This window comes from Phytophthora cinnamomi, assembly GCF_018691715.1.
Source record: "Phytophthora cinnamomi strain GKB4 chromosome Unknown Contig10, whole genome shotgun sequence".
NCBI classification, from domain to species: Eukaryota; Oomycota; class Peronosporomycetes; order Peronosporales; family Peronosporaceae; genus Phytophthora; species Phytophthora cinnamomi.
The window spans coordinates 1,027,752-1,043,506 of NW_027150943.1; the positions used below are offsets into that span (position 1 = coordinate 1,027,752).

At 52.4% G+C, this 15,755-nt stretch overlaps 4 protein-coding genes across 5 annotated transcripts; 2 read left to right on the top strand and 2 right to left on the bottom strand.

Moving 5' to 3' along the window:
• Positions 1-5,321: 5,321 nt before the first annotated feature.
• IUM83_05778 lies at positions 5,322-9,665 on the bottom strand (the record flags this gene model as incomplete). 2 transcript variants are annotated; one of them, XM_067929934.1, is made up of 2 exons in its annotated part: positions 5,322-7,259; positions 7,491-9,665. In XM_067929934.1, the coding sequence occupies 2 exons, from the start codon at positions 9,663-9,665 to the stop codon at positions 5,322-5,324; spliced, it is 4,113 nt and encodes a 1,370-aa protein (XP_067798094.1). The 2 variants fall into 2 exon arrangements, with proteins under 2 accessions (XP_067798094.1, XP_067798095.1); XM_067929935.1 differs by having other exon boundaries at positions 5,322-9,665.
• Positions 9,666-10,115: 450 nt separating this feature from the next.
• On the top strand, positions 10,116-11,978 carry IUM83_05779 (uncharacterized protein; the record flags this gene model as incomplete). The annotated part of the gene is made up of 1 exon (XM_067929936.1): positions 10,116-11,978. The coding sequence occupies one exon, from the start codon at positions 10,116-10,118 to the stop codon at positions 11,976-11,978; it is 1,863 nt and encodes a 620-aa protein (XP_067798093.1).
• Positions 11,979-12,133: 155 nt separating this feature from the next.
• IUM83_05780 (Myb-like DNA-binding protein) lies at positions 12,134-12,769 on the bottom strand (the record flags this gene model as incomplete). Its single annotated transcript, XM_067929937.1, has 1 exon — positions 12,134-12,769. One exon carries the CDS (start codon positions 12,767-12,769, stop codon positions 12,134-12,136), a length of 636 nt encoding a protein of 211 aa, XP_067798349.1.
• A 770-nt stretch (positions 12,770-13,539) lies between these two features.
• IUM83_05781 (putative lectin) lies at positions 13,540-15,077 on the top strand (the record flags this gene model as incomplete). Its single annotated transcript, XM_067929938.1, has 5 exons — positions 13,540-13,567; positions 13,660-13,844; positions 13,930-14,165; positions 14,237-14,942; positions 15,012-15,077. 5 exons carry the CDS (start codon positions 13,540-13,542, stop codon positions 15,075-15,077), a joined length of 1,221 nt encoding a protein of 406 aa, XP_067798350.1.
• Positions 15,078-15,755: the final 678 nt, after the last annotated feature.

Here is a 15,755-nt window from a genome sequence, read left to right on the forward strand (position 1 = left end):
AATTCTTTGCACTGCTTAACAAACTGCGTACCGCACGGGAACACCTTGTTCTGGTGGCGTTTCATGTTTCCATGCGTCGCAAAACGCTTCTTGCGTTTGGGGCAAGTTTTGGAGCGGCGCGCCATTTTCGCAATTGAGCTTAAAAAATAATATAAGCTATCAGAAAATTTTATAATATTCTAAAGGTAGAAGTCCCGCGAAATGTATCAACTTTTGAATCAAAAACTATCTACGAATTAGAGTATTCGTTACGTATTAGTCTAATTCCTCGATAAAAAAAACGATCCAAAAGTTGACCTGTTCCGCAGTTGATCCAAAAAATATATATCACCCTGAATAGTGCCAGGGTCACTATTCCATGTAACCCCATTGCATCCAGAAACAAACAAATTGTTACTAATGAGCTAGTACCGGTAGTCACTATTCTTGATAATGAATCCTTAGCTTTGAACATGTTATGATTTGAATTTAAGGAAACGGACGTCACCATTGGTCCCGCAGCTTAAATTCACATCTAAGCAGCCATCTAAAAATTCGATGTTCAGTCTGGAACAGGAGATAATTCTCTGAAATTTATTTCAGAGCTAAGCGAGTTTGCCAAGTAAAATATCCTTCAAAATCAAATATTGGTTGTTAAGAGATTACCGCTAGTTTGTCCTGCTGAATATAATAAATTACCGGGATGTTACCTGTGTCGTCCACCTCAGCTAAGTGCGAAATCTATTAACCAATAACCTCATATTCTTGAAATCTATTAGCCAATCGCATTAATTTGATGTAGCACGAAAGTTGACCCATGCAATGCCGCTCTGATCGCGCGGTACCTGGAGTCAAAAACAAACGCTCTAACTGCCGAGATGGTTTTGCTCGCCGAAATGGCGTTGAGCTGAGGATGGAGGTGACGGGTGATCCTGCCGTGGCCTCGATTTGTATTCGTATTACTCCATCACTTTCTTCACAATTTACATTTGCGAATTCTCTGTAGAGCATCAAGAACCTTCTTCGATCTATCATCGATTATATGATCAATCGATATTCTTCAGTTCATATCAACAATTACTTCGCAGCACACGGAAGTCTTCACCGATCCAAGGTAATATGGGTCTTCGTGTTTTTGTAAGATTCATTCCTCACTCGCAGCCTAGAGCAATTAGAGCTTGCCTGTGACCGCGTCCACGCCGCGTAGACTACGAGAAAAAAAATAACAAATCTACGCAGGGCATAACTTTGTTCCATCTGCTTCTTCAAATTTAGGTCAACTAAAATTCGTAGCTTTGTTTCGTTTGCGGAGGGATATCATCCCCTCTCTGCGGTCGCAATAACAGTAGTGCGTCGAGTGAACCTGACACTAACCCTGACACTGGGGGAGAGCCTTGCTGCGGGAAATCTCATACGCGCCGGTGGTGACTCGGGTATGGCAGCCTTGGTAGACCACAAGTCAAAGGACTAGCGTGCAGATCGTTGCGGAGGGGTGCTGTAGATCGTCTAGCTGGTGCCACTGCAAGTGAACATGAGCTTGATGTCATCGCCTTTCCACGATCTTGTTTGATTGTTTTTACACGTTTACAACCAGCCAATTTTGCTGCAAACCTTTAGGCAAGAGCTTTAGCTTTTCGCCAGACCAGTCTTTGCTTGCCTTGTCCCTGGTGCAGGAGGTGTTGTGCCACGCATGGCGCTTGGGTTGGCGGCGAAGAAGAGCACCCGATCTTCGGATGCAAGGAAGGATCCATGTCCTGTAGGATAGAAATCTTGCACAGAAGCAACCGAGCGAAGAGGGTATAACTGGGTGCTAGTAAATCGATCAGATGGCTTTAGAAGCGTGTTCCGGTGAACTAAAGGGAACGCATGTTATTGCTGTAAGTCTTAGCTGCTTTCGTGTTTCCCCACGATTGTCCGGCCCTCGCGAAATTACTGCGGCTGCTCCTTGTGATTGCTCGTGACCTTTTCGGTGAATATGAGCGCTGCTGCTGCTGCTCTGGCTGAACTTCTACAGTGTCAACCAACACAGTACCACACGGAAAATACCGATTAAAGTAACATCTGCGGCGTGGTGACCTTCCTCGTTGATGAATTCGATGACCTCAACGGTACTTGTAGTTGAATCGGCCCGATCTTGACAACTTGAATTGGTGTGATCTAGCACCTACCAATGTGTGAATCTATTCTGAAGCACGGAATCTCCGTCGATTCTCGCCCCTGCATCACCACCCTTTGAAGTTGAGAAGCCAATGCATCATGGATTCCTGAACCTGTCTGGAACAAGTCGTCCGAAGTAAACGTCTACTTTTTTTTCGTCGAACCCCCTTTCTGCATCACCGACTCCCACCTGTTTACTTAAGCTACTCTGACAGACTGAATTATATTACGAGTTATGCATGGGCTTCGTTATCCCCTCAAACTTAGTAAATCATATTCTTTTAGCTAATTTTTTCGCGTCCGACTCCAAAAGGTGGTTCGGTTGGCAGTCTCATCGCTGAATTTCAGACCAGGTAATAGACTTTGAGAGTGCGTCACCATGAAACTTGTCACTGCTTGCAGTTCTGTCTTCGAAAGTGAAAGTGCTTGATACCGCCGATTTAGGTAAACGAAATTTCAGAGCTTCTCATCGTGCGGCGCACGACTTTGTTTTTCCGCAACACTGTAGTTCAGTCAGGTCTTGAGTGCGGGAGCTCAATTCTCTGGATTTTATCCAGTCCAGCCCAGAATCCAGAGGCGGATGCCACTCAGGTGCCATTATTGGCTTATCACATAACCTGTAGAATATGATCTGTGATGTTGAAAAGAACTGTCCGTGTAATGCCTGTTATTTTGAATAGCCTGTTTGTTGTACAAATTATGCTACTGTGTTGCCCCATCCAGTAGAGATTGAAATAAAATACCTACTCTTTTGCATAGCCTCTAAGCAACGATAAAACCTATGACAAATGATTTATCTATTTACTCGAGCGACATTCACCGGATTTTTCTTTACTGGAGTAACACGCCAACCCTCGTCGTTGACTACTGGCAAAAATAAGATAATACAGCCGTAGGCGTCGGTACGGAGGATAGAAAAATTCGGTAGGCGGGGTTGAATCAGAGGCCACCCTGAGCGCAGACGGCGTTAACCACGGCAAAATAAAATGAAAATGTAGTCACGGTCAAGTGAAAACGACTGCGCTAGCAGTTGCATTGAACTGAACCCTGGAAAGACAAACCAAAGCAAACCAAATTTACGTTAGAACTGCTCGTAATTAAATTCCTCCTGCGAAGTGCTGGCATTCGAGATGTTTCAACCATTTGACAGCAATTCTCGTAAATGAGAAACCGCGAAATTCGTTGGAGGACTGCCAGTCGTAACCAACGAGCCGAAATTGTCAAACTTGGCGTCGGTAACGCTGATTCCACCAAGCAAAGATATCAACTTGCGCTACTTGCGCTTATCTATGAACCCCAGGAAATATTGATGATCATTGCGCTCGCCTGGCATTATCAAGGAGTTCGTATTATGATTCGACTTGAAGGCGAAAATTGATCTCAATATTTTTTTGTGGTCTAGGTACATCGACATTATTAACTGTGCATGAACGTTGAGGAAGTGTTTCCATGTCTATCCTCAGACGAGCAAAGCTTCACATAATTGGCCACCGCATTCCCTTTTTCCGAAGTCGGTACTACAGCAGTGCTCGCCTAAACGTTAGCGAACATAAGTAATTACATACAAGCGTGTGTTTAGTAAATCAGGGATATTTAGTACATGTTAGTTATCCTCGGCTATGTCTAACTTCTGGTTGCCATTACCATGCACTCTGCAAACACTATTGAAATTTATAATAGACTAATAACTATGCAACGTATTGTCTGCTTGCAGCTCCTTCAAACTATCTACGACGTCTTGCTCGAGACCACTACTTTTTCAAGCACGAATTCACATACACATGTACCTTACCAACCATTTGTCGTGGCCTAGAGAGCATCCGGACACATTCTACCAATAGTTGCATGCACTATGACGGGTGGACACACCGTTTCACGATCAAATTGAGAAAACCTATAATATCGCTACGTGAAGGTCCAACCAGAGAGCCAGCAGTAACCAGTAAATTAAAGTTACGTCGTATTTGCAGTCACTATGCAACACCGATCGAAGACAATACCCAGGACAGCAAATCCCGTGTTGGTATTTTCTCGTTTCGAATGTAGTTTTCTCGTTTTGATACTACAAATTCTCAATTTGACCGTGAAATGGTGTGGTTACCATCAACCCCTTGCCGAACAGGCCTCGGTTGCTTGACTGACGAAGCAGTGTCCGAGCAATGTATCCGTGCCGTGAGGCTACGAACGGCAACAAACGCGTTCCAAACAATTACTTTCAGTTAGTCTAGGCATGTTTAAGGAGCCCACTATCGTTTATGTAGTGTTCATCCGTTAGCCCATGATTTTATAATTGCGCACAACGTTTTGTAGTCAATGAGTGTTGGCGCAATGATCAGTAATTCCAACCTTTAACTCTATGCAACTCCAAACCTTCTCCTGCGGTTCGAAAACTGGAAGGAAACCCGTGCAAGCCTTAATTTTGGTTCAGCAATTCGCGTAATTTACGAGCAAATAAATTCTTTGCTGGCAATTTGCCAAGCTAAACCATTAAACGTGATCAAAACCCGCAACGCAGGCATTGAAAGTGTAACCATAGCTGTTGTTGGGTGTGGAACAAAATTATTTGACGAATAACTCGGACAATCTTGGACCATCGTGCAGCTCGCGCGAGCCAACTCAGCAGTAAAATTGCAATATCAAACCCATACTTAGTATTACAAAGTACATACTTAGTGCAAGTATGCATGCCAGTAGATATCCCAGGCTTACTTGATAAAATGGTATCGATTCGAAATTCTCTGGTCGATTGGTTACCGATTTCGACAAATTTGGCCGGGATTCACAAATCAAAAAATTAGTTTGTCATTGTCGGAGCGAACAAGTAAACCTACATGTGATAAACTATGAGAGCAGTGCTAATGCACGAATCTACCTCAGCTGCATGCTAAGCGGTCTACAAGTTAAAATCCAGAGCTGTTCCGGGCGAAGTACGGCTTTGTAGAAAGCGGAGACACTCTTCTTTCCAATGGGTGTGCTTAAATCGCGATTCGTACTTAGGTTCATTAGTATTCTTTGGTTTGACGTTGTCTCAAATGTGTGAAAGGCAAAATACAGAATCTGTAGGACAGATTAGTTCGCCGGGCAGAGGCCCAAAGATCAAGGATGCCCAGATGGAGTTGAAATGCTTCTATGAATCCCTTCCGCACACACCACGTGACTGACTACCCCTGGTCGGTGCTTACCCTCTAGCTACTGATTTCCTGGGCGGCGGCGGTAGCACGCTGTTCTTCCAGCAACTGCTGCTGACGCTCGATCTCCTCGTAGTCGATGTTCGCCAGGATGTAGATGATGAACAACGACACAACCGTCATCTTGAACAACTGGCGCACGTCCTTGAACGTCAAGGCGCGCATCGAGGCGATGAAGATCTTGGGCGCGAACACGAGCAGGCAGATCTGGTCCCAGACGAAGGCGCCGAGCACCTCAAGGGTCAGCAGTCCTGTCAGGATGCGCGTGAAGCGCGGGTCGGGCATAGGCACAATCTGCAGCACCTTGTTGAACATGGGCATGCGCTCCGTGCACAACAGGAAGACGCCCACGATGCTGATTCCGAGCGAGTACAGCAAACCCGGGTTCTCCGTCATGGGCTTCATAAACGGCCGGCCCTTGTAGTTCACCGCGCACACACTCACCGTCTGCACACCATTGATAAGGAAGATAACAGTGCTCATGACGTTGGGCTGGAACTCGCCCGGCTTCGAGTGCGTGAGGTCTCCCTCCGGCGTGTACTCCTTCGCAAGGTTCGTGAGGTAGATCATGCAGCCCAGGTGCAGCGCAAACTGGCCAGCAAGACTTGCGAAGAGAGCCGGGTGGAAAATGGACGTCAGCGGACGCACAGGCGAAAGCTTATCCAGCGGGGTAGCGCGGCTCAACGTGATACTGGCCACAGTAGAAATCATACCTAGCGCCATCATCTGCGAGTTTGCCCACTTAACCTTGTCTAGATACAGCACCGACAGCGAGTACGAGCTGATAAGGCAGTTCACGGCCAAAATTTGGTACATCTGCATCGTCGTCACAAGCGCACACCGTCCCTGACGAATGATGTCAACACAGCCCTTAATGGAGGGGGCACGAGAAGTAAACGGGGAGGCAATCGAAGCGTCGCCAAGCTTCACCATTGGCACCTCGCCGTCATCGAAGTCGTCCATGTACTGGGCCATAGCAGCGTTGTTGGCAAAGTTCGCGAAGCCCTTGGAGCCCGTGCGCTCCATCTGCAGCTTCTTCTTCTCTTCAGCCTCACGCTTGGCGAAAGCCGCAATGGCTTTCATCCGAGCGAACGATTCACCGCGAGCCTGACGCGCACGTACATCAGCCTCCAACTCTTCCTGCTTTCTACGCATCTCAGCCATTTGCTCTTCCTTCGTGAGAACCTTTAGCTTCGGGTTCTTCTTGGCCAATGCCTGCTGTTTCTTCTTGATCGTCTCCATCGCCTTCTTCTTCTGCTCGCTGAGAATGAGCTCGACATAGTCTTGCTTCACCTTGCAGTGTGAAGTGTTGACGTTTTGCTGCGCCAGACGCTTCTTAAGTGCCGACACGTGCAATTTCATCAGATCCTCCCGCGTGCTCACAGTGGCCACATTGCCCTTTTGATACTTTGCCAGGCCAGTCACACTCTTGTCCGCGTTTGCAGACCCGAATCCGCCGAGAAGTGCTACACCAATGTGTGCCTGCTTCAAGGCGCCAACATCGTTTCCACCATCGCCGCACATGAGCGTGTGGTGGCCGTGAGTCTTCAGCAGGGTCAACACCTTCTCCTTCAGTTCAGGCGTCATACGTGCGTACACACGAATGTGTTCAAGGTTCTTCCAGATCACGTCATCCACTTCACCCGCGGCAATGAGCGCCTTTCCGTTCACGCATAGATCGTACTTCTTCACCAAGATCTTAATGTCACCGCTCTTGTAAGATGCCAGCACTGAATCATCATCAGCGCTAGTCCACTTCAGCGGATCGCTAGGCGACGAGCTCTCACTCAGAATCAGAGCGGGGCGAGTGATAATGCCCACCTCCTTTGACACGTGCACAGCCGTCAGCGTAGCATCGCCCGTGATCATCGAAACCTGATGCGAGCTGTCCTTCAGCACCTTCAGAATGTCACCGCTGTCCTTGCGCACCAGACACTGGAACACAGCAAAGCCAGCAAAGTGCAAGTCACTTTCAGCCCATGCACGAGGCTGCTGAGCGACCTCGGCCTCCGATGGACGGCCGTTAATGTCCTTATACGCAAGCGCAAGCACACGCATTCCACGACGAGCAAGGCTCTGGTAAGTCGGCCAGTACCAAGCAGGGATAGTCTCAGGGCGCATCAGCTTCGCAACAGCTTCCGGACTTCCCTTCACGAGCGAACGCACACGCATACCCTTGTCACCTAAATGCACCTTCGCAACAACGCTCATGCGCTGCAGCTTGGACGCGAAGTGGTTGCGGTGCATGATCTGCACAAAAACATCCTTCTGGTTAATTCCTTGTCCCCATCGACGCTCGCTGGCACGCTCCAGGTCCTTCTTTGCCTGGCACTGGCGAGTCGCCGCATCGTACGAAAAATCGATAGCACGGATCGAGGCCTCCTCCACTGGGTCACCGACCATTTTGCCGTCAATCTGAACCAGCGACTGGCAACCAGCAAGCACCAAAGTGGCGTCCAAGTTAGCCGCAATCATCGGTACGTGGCCAAGAACATTGTCGCTCGGAGCAGCAGGGGTCGGTGTGGTGGTGTCTTCGCAAACAACACCAACGGCGGTAAGCTGATCCGTGGTCAGCGTGCCAGTCTTGTCGAACAAACAAATATCCACCTTGCCTGCCAACGAAATTCGGAAGGGCTCAGTGCAGAAAATTGATAACTTCACCAGATTAAGAAGCGCCGAGTTCACCGCCATGGCCGTCTGCATAGGCAATTCAGCTGGAATAACGCTGGTGATGATAAGCACGCATCGGAGAAGCAGTTCAAACGTAATCTTGCCCTTCTGCGCGATACCGTGGCGCAGCACGTATCCCGACGACAGCAAAGCAAAGATAAGCAGCAAAAACGCAAGGCCATACGCATCCCACGAGCTGCCCGTGACCTTGCCGCTAGAGAACTCGATCATGCGCACCAGCTTTCCCTGCGACGAGCTGAAACCCGTGCGTAGCACATACGCAGTGCAACCATTGTCTGGTGCGTGCGGGATCATTTTGACCAGCGTGGCTGCAGACTGTCCTTCGGAGGATGTGTCCGCCTGCATCACTGTAGTTCCACCAAAAAGCACGTGTACCTTGTGTCCTGACTTCATGTCAAGTTGTTCCGCAAGGTCCTGAGGGCTCATCTTCGTGCCAATAGCCTCCTTCATCTGTGGCACACTCTCACCGGTCAGCGTAGCCTCGTTCAGGACAGCCGAGCCGTCCAGCAGCAAGCAGTCGCAAGGCACCATGTTGTCGTGATCGCCATCAGTTTCACGCTTGACCGAGATAACATCACCAGGAACCAGCATGTCCGAGTTCACCTTCTTCCACGTCTTCTCGCGGTACACGTAAACCTCGCGTGCCTTGTTGCCCATGCCACGCAGAGTCTGCAGGTTCTTGAGACGACTCATGACCGTGACACCCTCAAACATGAGAATCATACCCAACGTGAACAGCGAGTACTGCCAGTACTCATCCAGCATATACAGGCAGACGCTGAAGATCTGGAACACCGTCAGCGGCTCCAGCAGCTGCTGCTTGAACATGTCCACGAAGTTCGGCTGCGGGATGCTGAACTCGTTCTTGCCGTACAAGTCCAGCTGCGCCTCAACCTCGCGCTCCGAGGTGAGGCCTCGGGACTCCAAGTAAAACTGAACCAGCTCGGTCGTCGGTGCCTTCAGCTTGCGGAAGAGCACGCCGCCCTTGTCACCGGCCTCCTCCACGGCAACGTACTTGTGCTTCTGGAACAGGAAGTACGGTCGTCCGGCGGACGAGCCGTCGGCGTGCTTGGGTCGGATGATCTCGACGATGCTGCTCTTGCCCTTGAAGGAGCGCGGCACCACCATGACGAACGTGGCCTCGTCCAGAGAAGTCACGGGCGTGTACTTGATGAACGCCTTGACGCGCACCGACCAGATCTGGAACAGCAGCATGAGGCCGTGGGTCATGACCGTGCCCAGCAGGTAGAGCAGGGGCACGATTGCCGGCAGGAACGGGTTGGGCAGTGGCGGGGCGTCCTCGTCACGCTCCAGCATGGCCGTGTGGTTGATGGTGGAGCCAGCGGCGGCGGCCTCGCGCACTACGCCCTGGGAGAGCATAGCGGCGGCGAGGCCCCCGTCCTCCCCGGGGGTGGCGACGTCCCCCGAGCCGGGGATCACGAGCCCGGCCTCCTCCAGCTCGCGCATGGCCTGGGCGTAGGGCTCGCCCACCGTGAGGAAGCAGTGGTAGAGCGAGAAGGCGTAGAGGAAGAGGAAGGGCAGGTGCTCCAGGCCGTAGCCCAGGTTCATGGGGTTCACGCGCCGCCTGTGCAGCGACAGCTGGCGGATGGACTTGCCCGTCCATTGCGGGGGCGCGTCGGGCTTCCCCATGGCTATGCAGGAGGCTGTGCAGGCAGTACAGAGAGGAGAGAGGGAGTATGTGAGACTTTCGGCTTTGGACGTCGATCGCGCGGCTTCCAGGGGGATTTGGAGGCCACAAAGCACCGCAGCAGCAGCCCCTGTGTGTGTGGAAGAAGTCTAGGTGCGATAAGGGAGGCGGAGAGCGGCGGGAGACACGCACCTGACGTCCAGGGGGCGGCTGACCTCGTCGACGCGGGGAAATGCGCACTCCACACGTGGCTCGGCAAAAGAGGGAATGACGCATGTCACTAGTAGAGGGCGCGCGCAGTGTCACTCTCACGAGGGATACACTAGACTAATTCCGAATTAATTTCAGCCAATCCCACGCCGGATGGCAACTTCAACACAAGATGCAGGTTGAACGTGGGTTGCATGATGCACCACCACAACAGAATCGGATCTCCCGGCACTTGGACGTCGATGCGCATGGAGGCTCCTGTTTGTGTGTCGGTTGTGTGTCGCGCGCGCCCGCGGGTCGAGGCGCTGGAGCACGTCGTGCAGCTGCTGGCCGCCTACGTGGACTGCTCCTCGCGCTGGACGCTGCTGCGCGCGGTGGAGCGCGGCTTCGAGCACCTGGCGCAGCGTCTGCTTCGAGCGGATAATCGCCTCCATTTGGCCAAACTGGGGGCGATCCGAGGCGCCGTCCGACTGGCGGCTGATGCGGGCCATGTGCAGATGGTTCGCGTGCTGGCGGCCGACTACCCGGCGGCTGTGCTGGACGAGGTGGCGGTTAAGCAAGCGGCCTTGAACGGTCATCTGGATCTACTCCAATGGATGCACGAGAAGGTCGGACACGTGTGCTCTGGGGCGGAGAAGCTGTGCAAGTTGTTGTACCCGTCGGACACCATCGCGCTCGCGGCGGGTGAAGGGCACTTGGCAGTGGTCCAGTGGCTGGTGCAAGCGAGAGGAGGCGAGTGCTCGGCCGCTCCGCTGCACCAAGCCGCGAGAAGCGGCCGGTTGGAGCTGGTGCAGTGGCTGTATGACAACTCCGGGTGTATTATTCTACCCCGTGCAATGGACGAAGCTGCAGCTTGCGGACATTTACCGGTGGTGAAGTTTCTGCATGAAAAGGGGGCGCGGAACGGAGGCAAGAGTAAGTGCACGACCATGGCGATGGTGGGGGCAGCGGCCAACGGACACCTGGAAGTTGTCCAGTGGCTGCATGAACATCGAGGAGAGGGATGCACGACCGATGCCATGGACGGCGCTGCGTGTAATGGACACTTGGAGGTTGTTCAGTGGCTCCACGAGAATAGGATCGAGGGATGCACGGTGCAGGCCATGAACGGCGCAGCTAGGGGAGGTCACTTGGGCATTGTGAAGTATCTGCACGAGCACCGCGGTGAAGGTTGCACACACAACGCGATGGACTGGGCTGCGCTTGAGAACCACGTGAAAGTCGTGCAGTACTTACATGCGAATCGCAGAGAAGGCTGCTCGCGGCGTGCGATCGACGAAGCCGCGAAACATGGTCACCTGCAAATGGTGCAGTGGCTGCACGCAAACCGAACGGAGGGGTGCAACAGAATGGCGATGGATGGTGCGGCAATGCTTTCCCATTTGGATGTCGTGGAATTTCTCCATTCTCATCGATTGGAGGGCTGCACGGTCGCCGCTATGGACGGAGCTGCAGAGTTCAATCGACTCGATATCGTGCAATGGTTGGAAGAGCATCGCGGGGAAGGATGCTCGATGCGAGCAATGGATCGTGCTGCTAGAAATGGGCATCTGGAAATGGTGCGCTGGCTGCACGAGCACCGAGCAGAAGGTTGCACAACCGACGCAATGGACACCGCTGCTGAAGGAGGCCACCTTGATATTGTGAAGTTCCTACATGCCCATCGAGGAGAAGGTTGTACGCAATACGCTATGAACTCGGCAGCTCGGAATGGCCATCTTGCTACTGTGAAATGGCTCCACGAACATCGGTCGGAAGGTTGCACGACGACTGCGATGGACGGCGCAGCGGCTAACGGGCACTTGGATGTCGTGCAGTTTCTCCACGACAACCGCGACGAAGGGTATACGTCGCGCGCATTAGATGCTGCTGCTTCCCGAGGGGACTTTGCAATGCTGGAGTGGCTTCGTAAACATCCTCATGGAAACTGTACAGCTCAAGCGTCCCTTTTCGCTATCGCGCACGACCACATTGAAGTTTTGCAGTGGCTCCGAGAGCATTTTCCCAGCACTCTTGCCGGCTCAGAGGACCTCTACGGCACAGCTGAGTACTTTGGACGCGTGCACATTTTGGCCTACCTGGATAATGCCTGGGTGTTTGCTTGACCGCGGGCTCGTGAATGTTTGTATTTAGTGTAATCTGTGGCTAAGTAATGTGTTCGATGTGCATATTAGCAATTCAATCTACTGGGGCAATGGTGTACATGTATCTACGCAAAACAGAGCGCTTGGTGTGAGGCAAGCGGGTAAACTGAACCCGCTCAGAACTGCAGGGGCTCGAAGTGGCTCCTCGGCAGGGACACATCGACGCTGTCGAACATGGGGTCACTGACAAGTTGGGTGAGGAAGTCGAAGTCCACGTCAAGGAGAGGGAAGTGTCCGTACGACGGGGGCTCGTCCGCGAACGGGGCGGGGCGAGCACTGCCGTTCGTCACACATATGCCAGCTTCAACTTGGATTTCTCCAGTCGCACCAGCTGGGTGCATTGGCATCTGCAGCTGCAAGGGCGACACCACCACGGACAGAACGCGCGCCTCCACCTCCTTCGCCGCGGGACGAGGGGCTTCGCGCTCGGTGGCGACAACGTTCGTCGCGCGGCGCTGCAGACGCTGCCGGTACTTCTGCGCGTGCGTCATGACCTGGCGCGGCGTGCGCGTGCCGACATACTCGGCGACGCGCTTCCAGGGCCCGGACGGGTACAGCTCGAGCGCTGCGAGGAACAACTGGTGCTCCTCCACCGTCCACGTGCCCTGCGCCAAGGGAGCCGCACCCGTCTTCGCCGCCGTCGCCGCCGCCTTGGCCTTCTGCGCGTGACGCTTCTGGTCCATGCGGATCACTTGCGGGCGGCTCGTCGTCTTCCAGAAAAGCTGGCGGCGGGTGGACTCCGTGATGGTCATGGCGGCAGCGCTGGGGCAGAGTTAGTAGTTGGCGACAAGCGGGCTGGCGGGCTAAGGGCACTTGCTGCTCGAGAGTCGTCCGAGCTGAGCTGAGCTGAGCAGTGCGCCCGACTAAGCAAATTGCCGAATGACACGCTCGGAGACCGCGCCTCAAGTCGCGCGAGGGGGTGTGAAGCTAGCGAGCAGCTTTGCCGGGGTCCGTTCCGCATATTGGCCCCAGTATCTGCGCCGACCTGTCGCGGAATTTTCCCGCGGGGTGCCCCAAGCAGCGCCTCGATTCTCGGACAGCGAGGCCCTGTGCGCGGTACAACTCGATTCAGCGCGGCGGTCTCCGTCCGGACAACTGTCTCGTTCGGACGTCGTAGCTTCAAACGGAGGAGCCGCGCCGACGGTCTCCGCTTACCACCGAGGTCGTTGCCACGACCCTTAGCCGACCATGCTAGTTCGTCTAAAGCTCGATTGAACTCGTCCATCAAACCAATTGAACACTTCCAGCACTTTGACACACCTTCGAGCCTATTTCGGGCCTTCGCGGGTCAGATGGCTGTGCCTCTTTGCCCCGCTGGTATCATTTCCAGACTCGACACTATCGTAGCTGACCTCTTCGCTCTTCACGTCGCGTTGAGGTGTGTCGAAAATATGGCACATGTGATGGGTCCGCCAGCATCAGATGTGCATCTCCCGTCATCGGGCCCAGCACCACGTGAGCACAGCAGCGGTGGGCGTCGACGCTCGACTGGCAGCAACAACCGCACCACGTACGCCAAGACATGGGCGGAAGATGTGCAGAAATACCACGTACGACAAGGCTACGTCGCGTTTGGTGGTCGTATCGGATGTTGTAACGCGCTGGTTGATTAATTTCTCTGGTGACCGCCGTCCACAGGCAGCGAAATCGGTCCTGCCGTGGCTTCCGGAGCAACAGAAGCCGGTGAAGCACGTGACCCGATACGAAAAATCCCGCGAAGAACGCGAGTACGATATCGTGCTGGGACGTTTCCGAGAGGAGGATAAGGAGCAAGGGTACCAGCAGCGCGAAGGCGTCGAGCTTAAACGCACGCTCGAAAAGGGCCGGGTATGGCCCGTAGAGTTAGCTACTGCCCCTGAAGAATACTAACGCCCACCTCCAATTATTGGTTTTCCTGTCTTTATCCTTCCAGGCCAAGCAACTTCGAACGATACAGCGCTTTCACACGATCACCAATGCCCCGATGTACCCCGGTGCGAAGGACCCAACGGACAAGCATCCGGTTCCACACCCGTATCGGAAAAAGAGTGCTGCCGAATACAACATAGTTACAAATATTCCTCACAACGGCACAAATGGGCCACCACCCTCAACCACAGCCTCTCCTTCTCGCAAACCGTATCGAGAGTTCAACATCCTCACCAACAAGTACGAATCTACCTGCATCATCAATGCTTGCTCTGGGGGTGAGAGTCCTAACACTTTGAACTGCCGTGAAGGTATCACGATCGCAACGACGATCGCTTCGAGCAGGAAGCGGCACAAGCAAAACGGATAGCAGCTCAAAAGTACTTCAAGACACGCACGTTCGATCCGGTCCGCATCACATACGTGGATGAGGACCGAGAGAAAGAGTTCTTGGTTCGTCGACATGAAGAACAGCAAACACATGGTAAAGATCGAGTGTTGATGCTGCCGCCGCGCGAGCAGTTTTCCGAGGGGCGACTCTACAATATCCTCAGCCAGCGCGTTATCAATTCAGCAAAGCTAGCAACCATGAACGAGAAAGATCAACGAGTGCTCAACAAGATCAAGAAGACTGCGTACGAGACAAAAATGCGCGAGGTCGGCGAGAACCAACAAGCCCGTGAAACGGACCTCTGTCTCAATCGGTATGCCCATGAACGCCACATTCAAAGCTATGTTCACGGATATGATGTGCTGTCGAACCAACCTTACGCCGGCCGCGACGCCAAGCCTATCGTACATCCGAGAACACATGAACAACTGACGGCCTGGCAAACTATTGAGAGCGGTCTTATGGTCAGCAACAGAATTGCACCGAAATCTTCACCCGCAGCTGCTGTCGCAGCTACGAGGCCCCCGTCAAATCGAAACTCGCGGCTAATTGACGCTCGTGATGTCCATACCGGCGAAAAAGCGTCCAACATTCTAATTGTCGATCAAGCATCGGACACCTCACAGGTATGTCCGAGGTTTAGCCTTTCGTTTTGCGCATAGTGTGTGTTTTAACACTTTTCGCGCCTTGTACAGAGCTTGAAGATGTCGCGACCACCAGAAGCCTCAGCAGTTCGCACGAGCGGGTTTCAGGACGAGTGATGAGGAACCTCTAATATAAACGCCACCGATCCGAGACAATTCGATGCGATTAACGATTTATGCATTCAATATTAAGCCGAAGCCCAGATTTCAGCGTATTTCGCACGGAGGAAAACTGGTTGGCGCCACAAAATACACTACTTAAGTATAATACATCGATTCATGATACTGCATTTGCTTTATTTTTTTAGTATGTTTAGTTGTACTCAAGGTGAATATCGGATGCCACTCCTGAGCAAATATGCGGTATATAGTCAGGAAAATGATATAGTAGAAGTAATACGGTAAACGTGGACTTACCTTGATGCTTCAACGCCATTCGTAGAATGAAAACCGTCCACAGTAATAAATGTCCTTGCACCGTCCGAATATGAGTCTCTAAAACAAATGCAAGTTGGTACAACGGCGAGACCTTAAATTTCTTTTGCAGCGCCAGGAGAAGACCAACAAAACCCACGAACTCAACCACTGCAAAAATAAGGATATTTGTCACAGACCCCAGCAACTTGTGAAAAGGTACCGCCGTTTGTGGATAATATTGCGCTGTAGGTAGTTGGGAAAGTACCAGCAAATACAATGCATACAGCATAGGCAATGCGCACTCGACGTATTCGGCAATGAGGAGATATTCGGCATGGAACAGAGCTTGAAGAATATCACATACCGCAGTTTCCATTG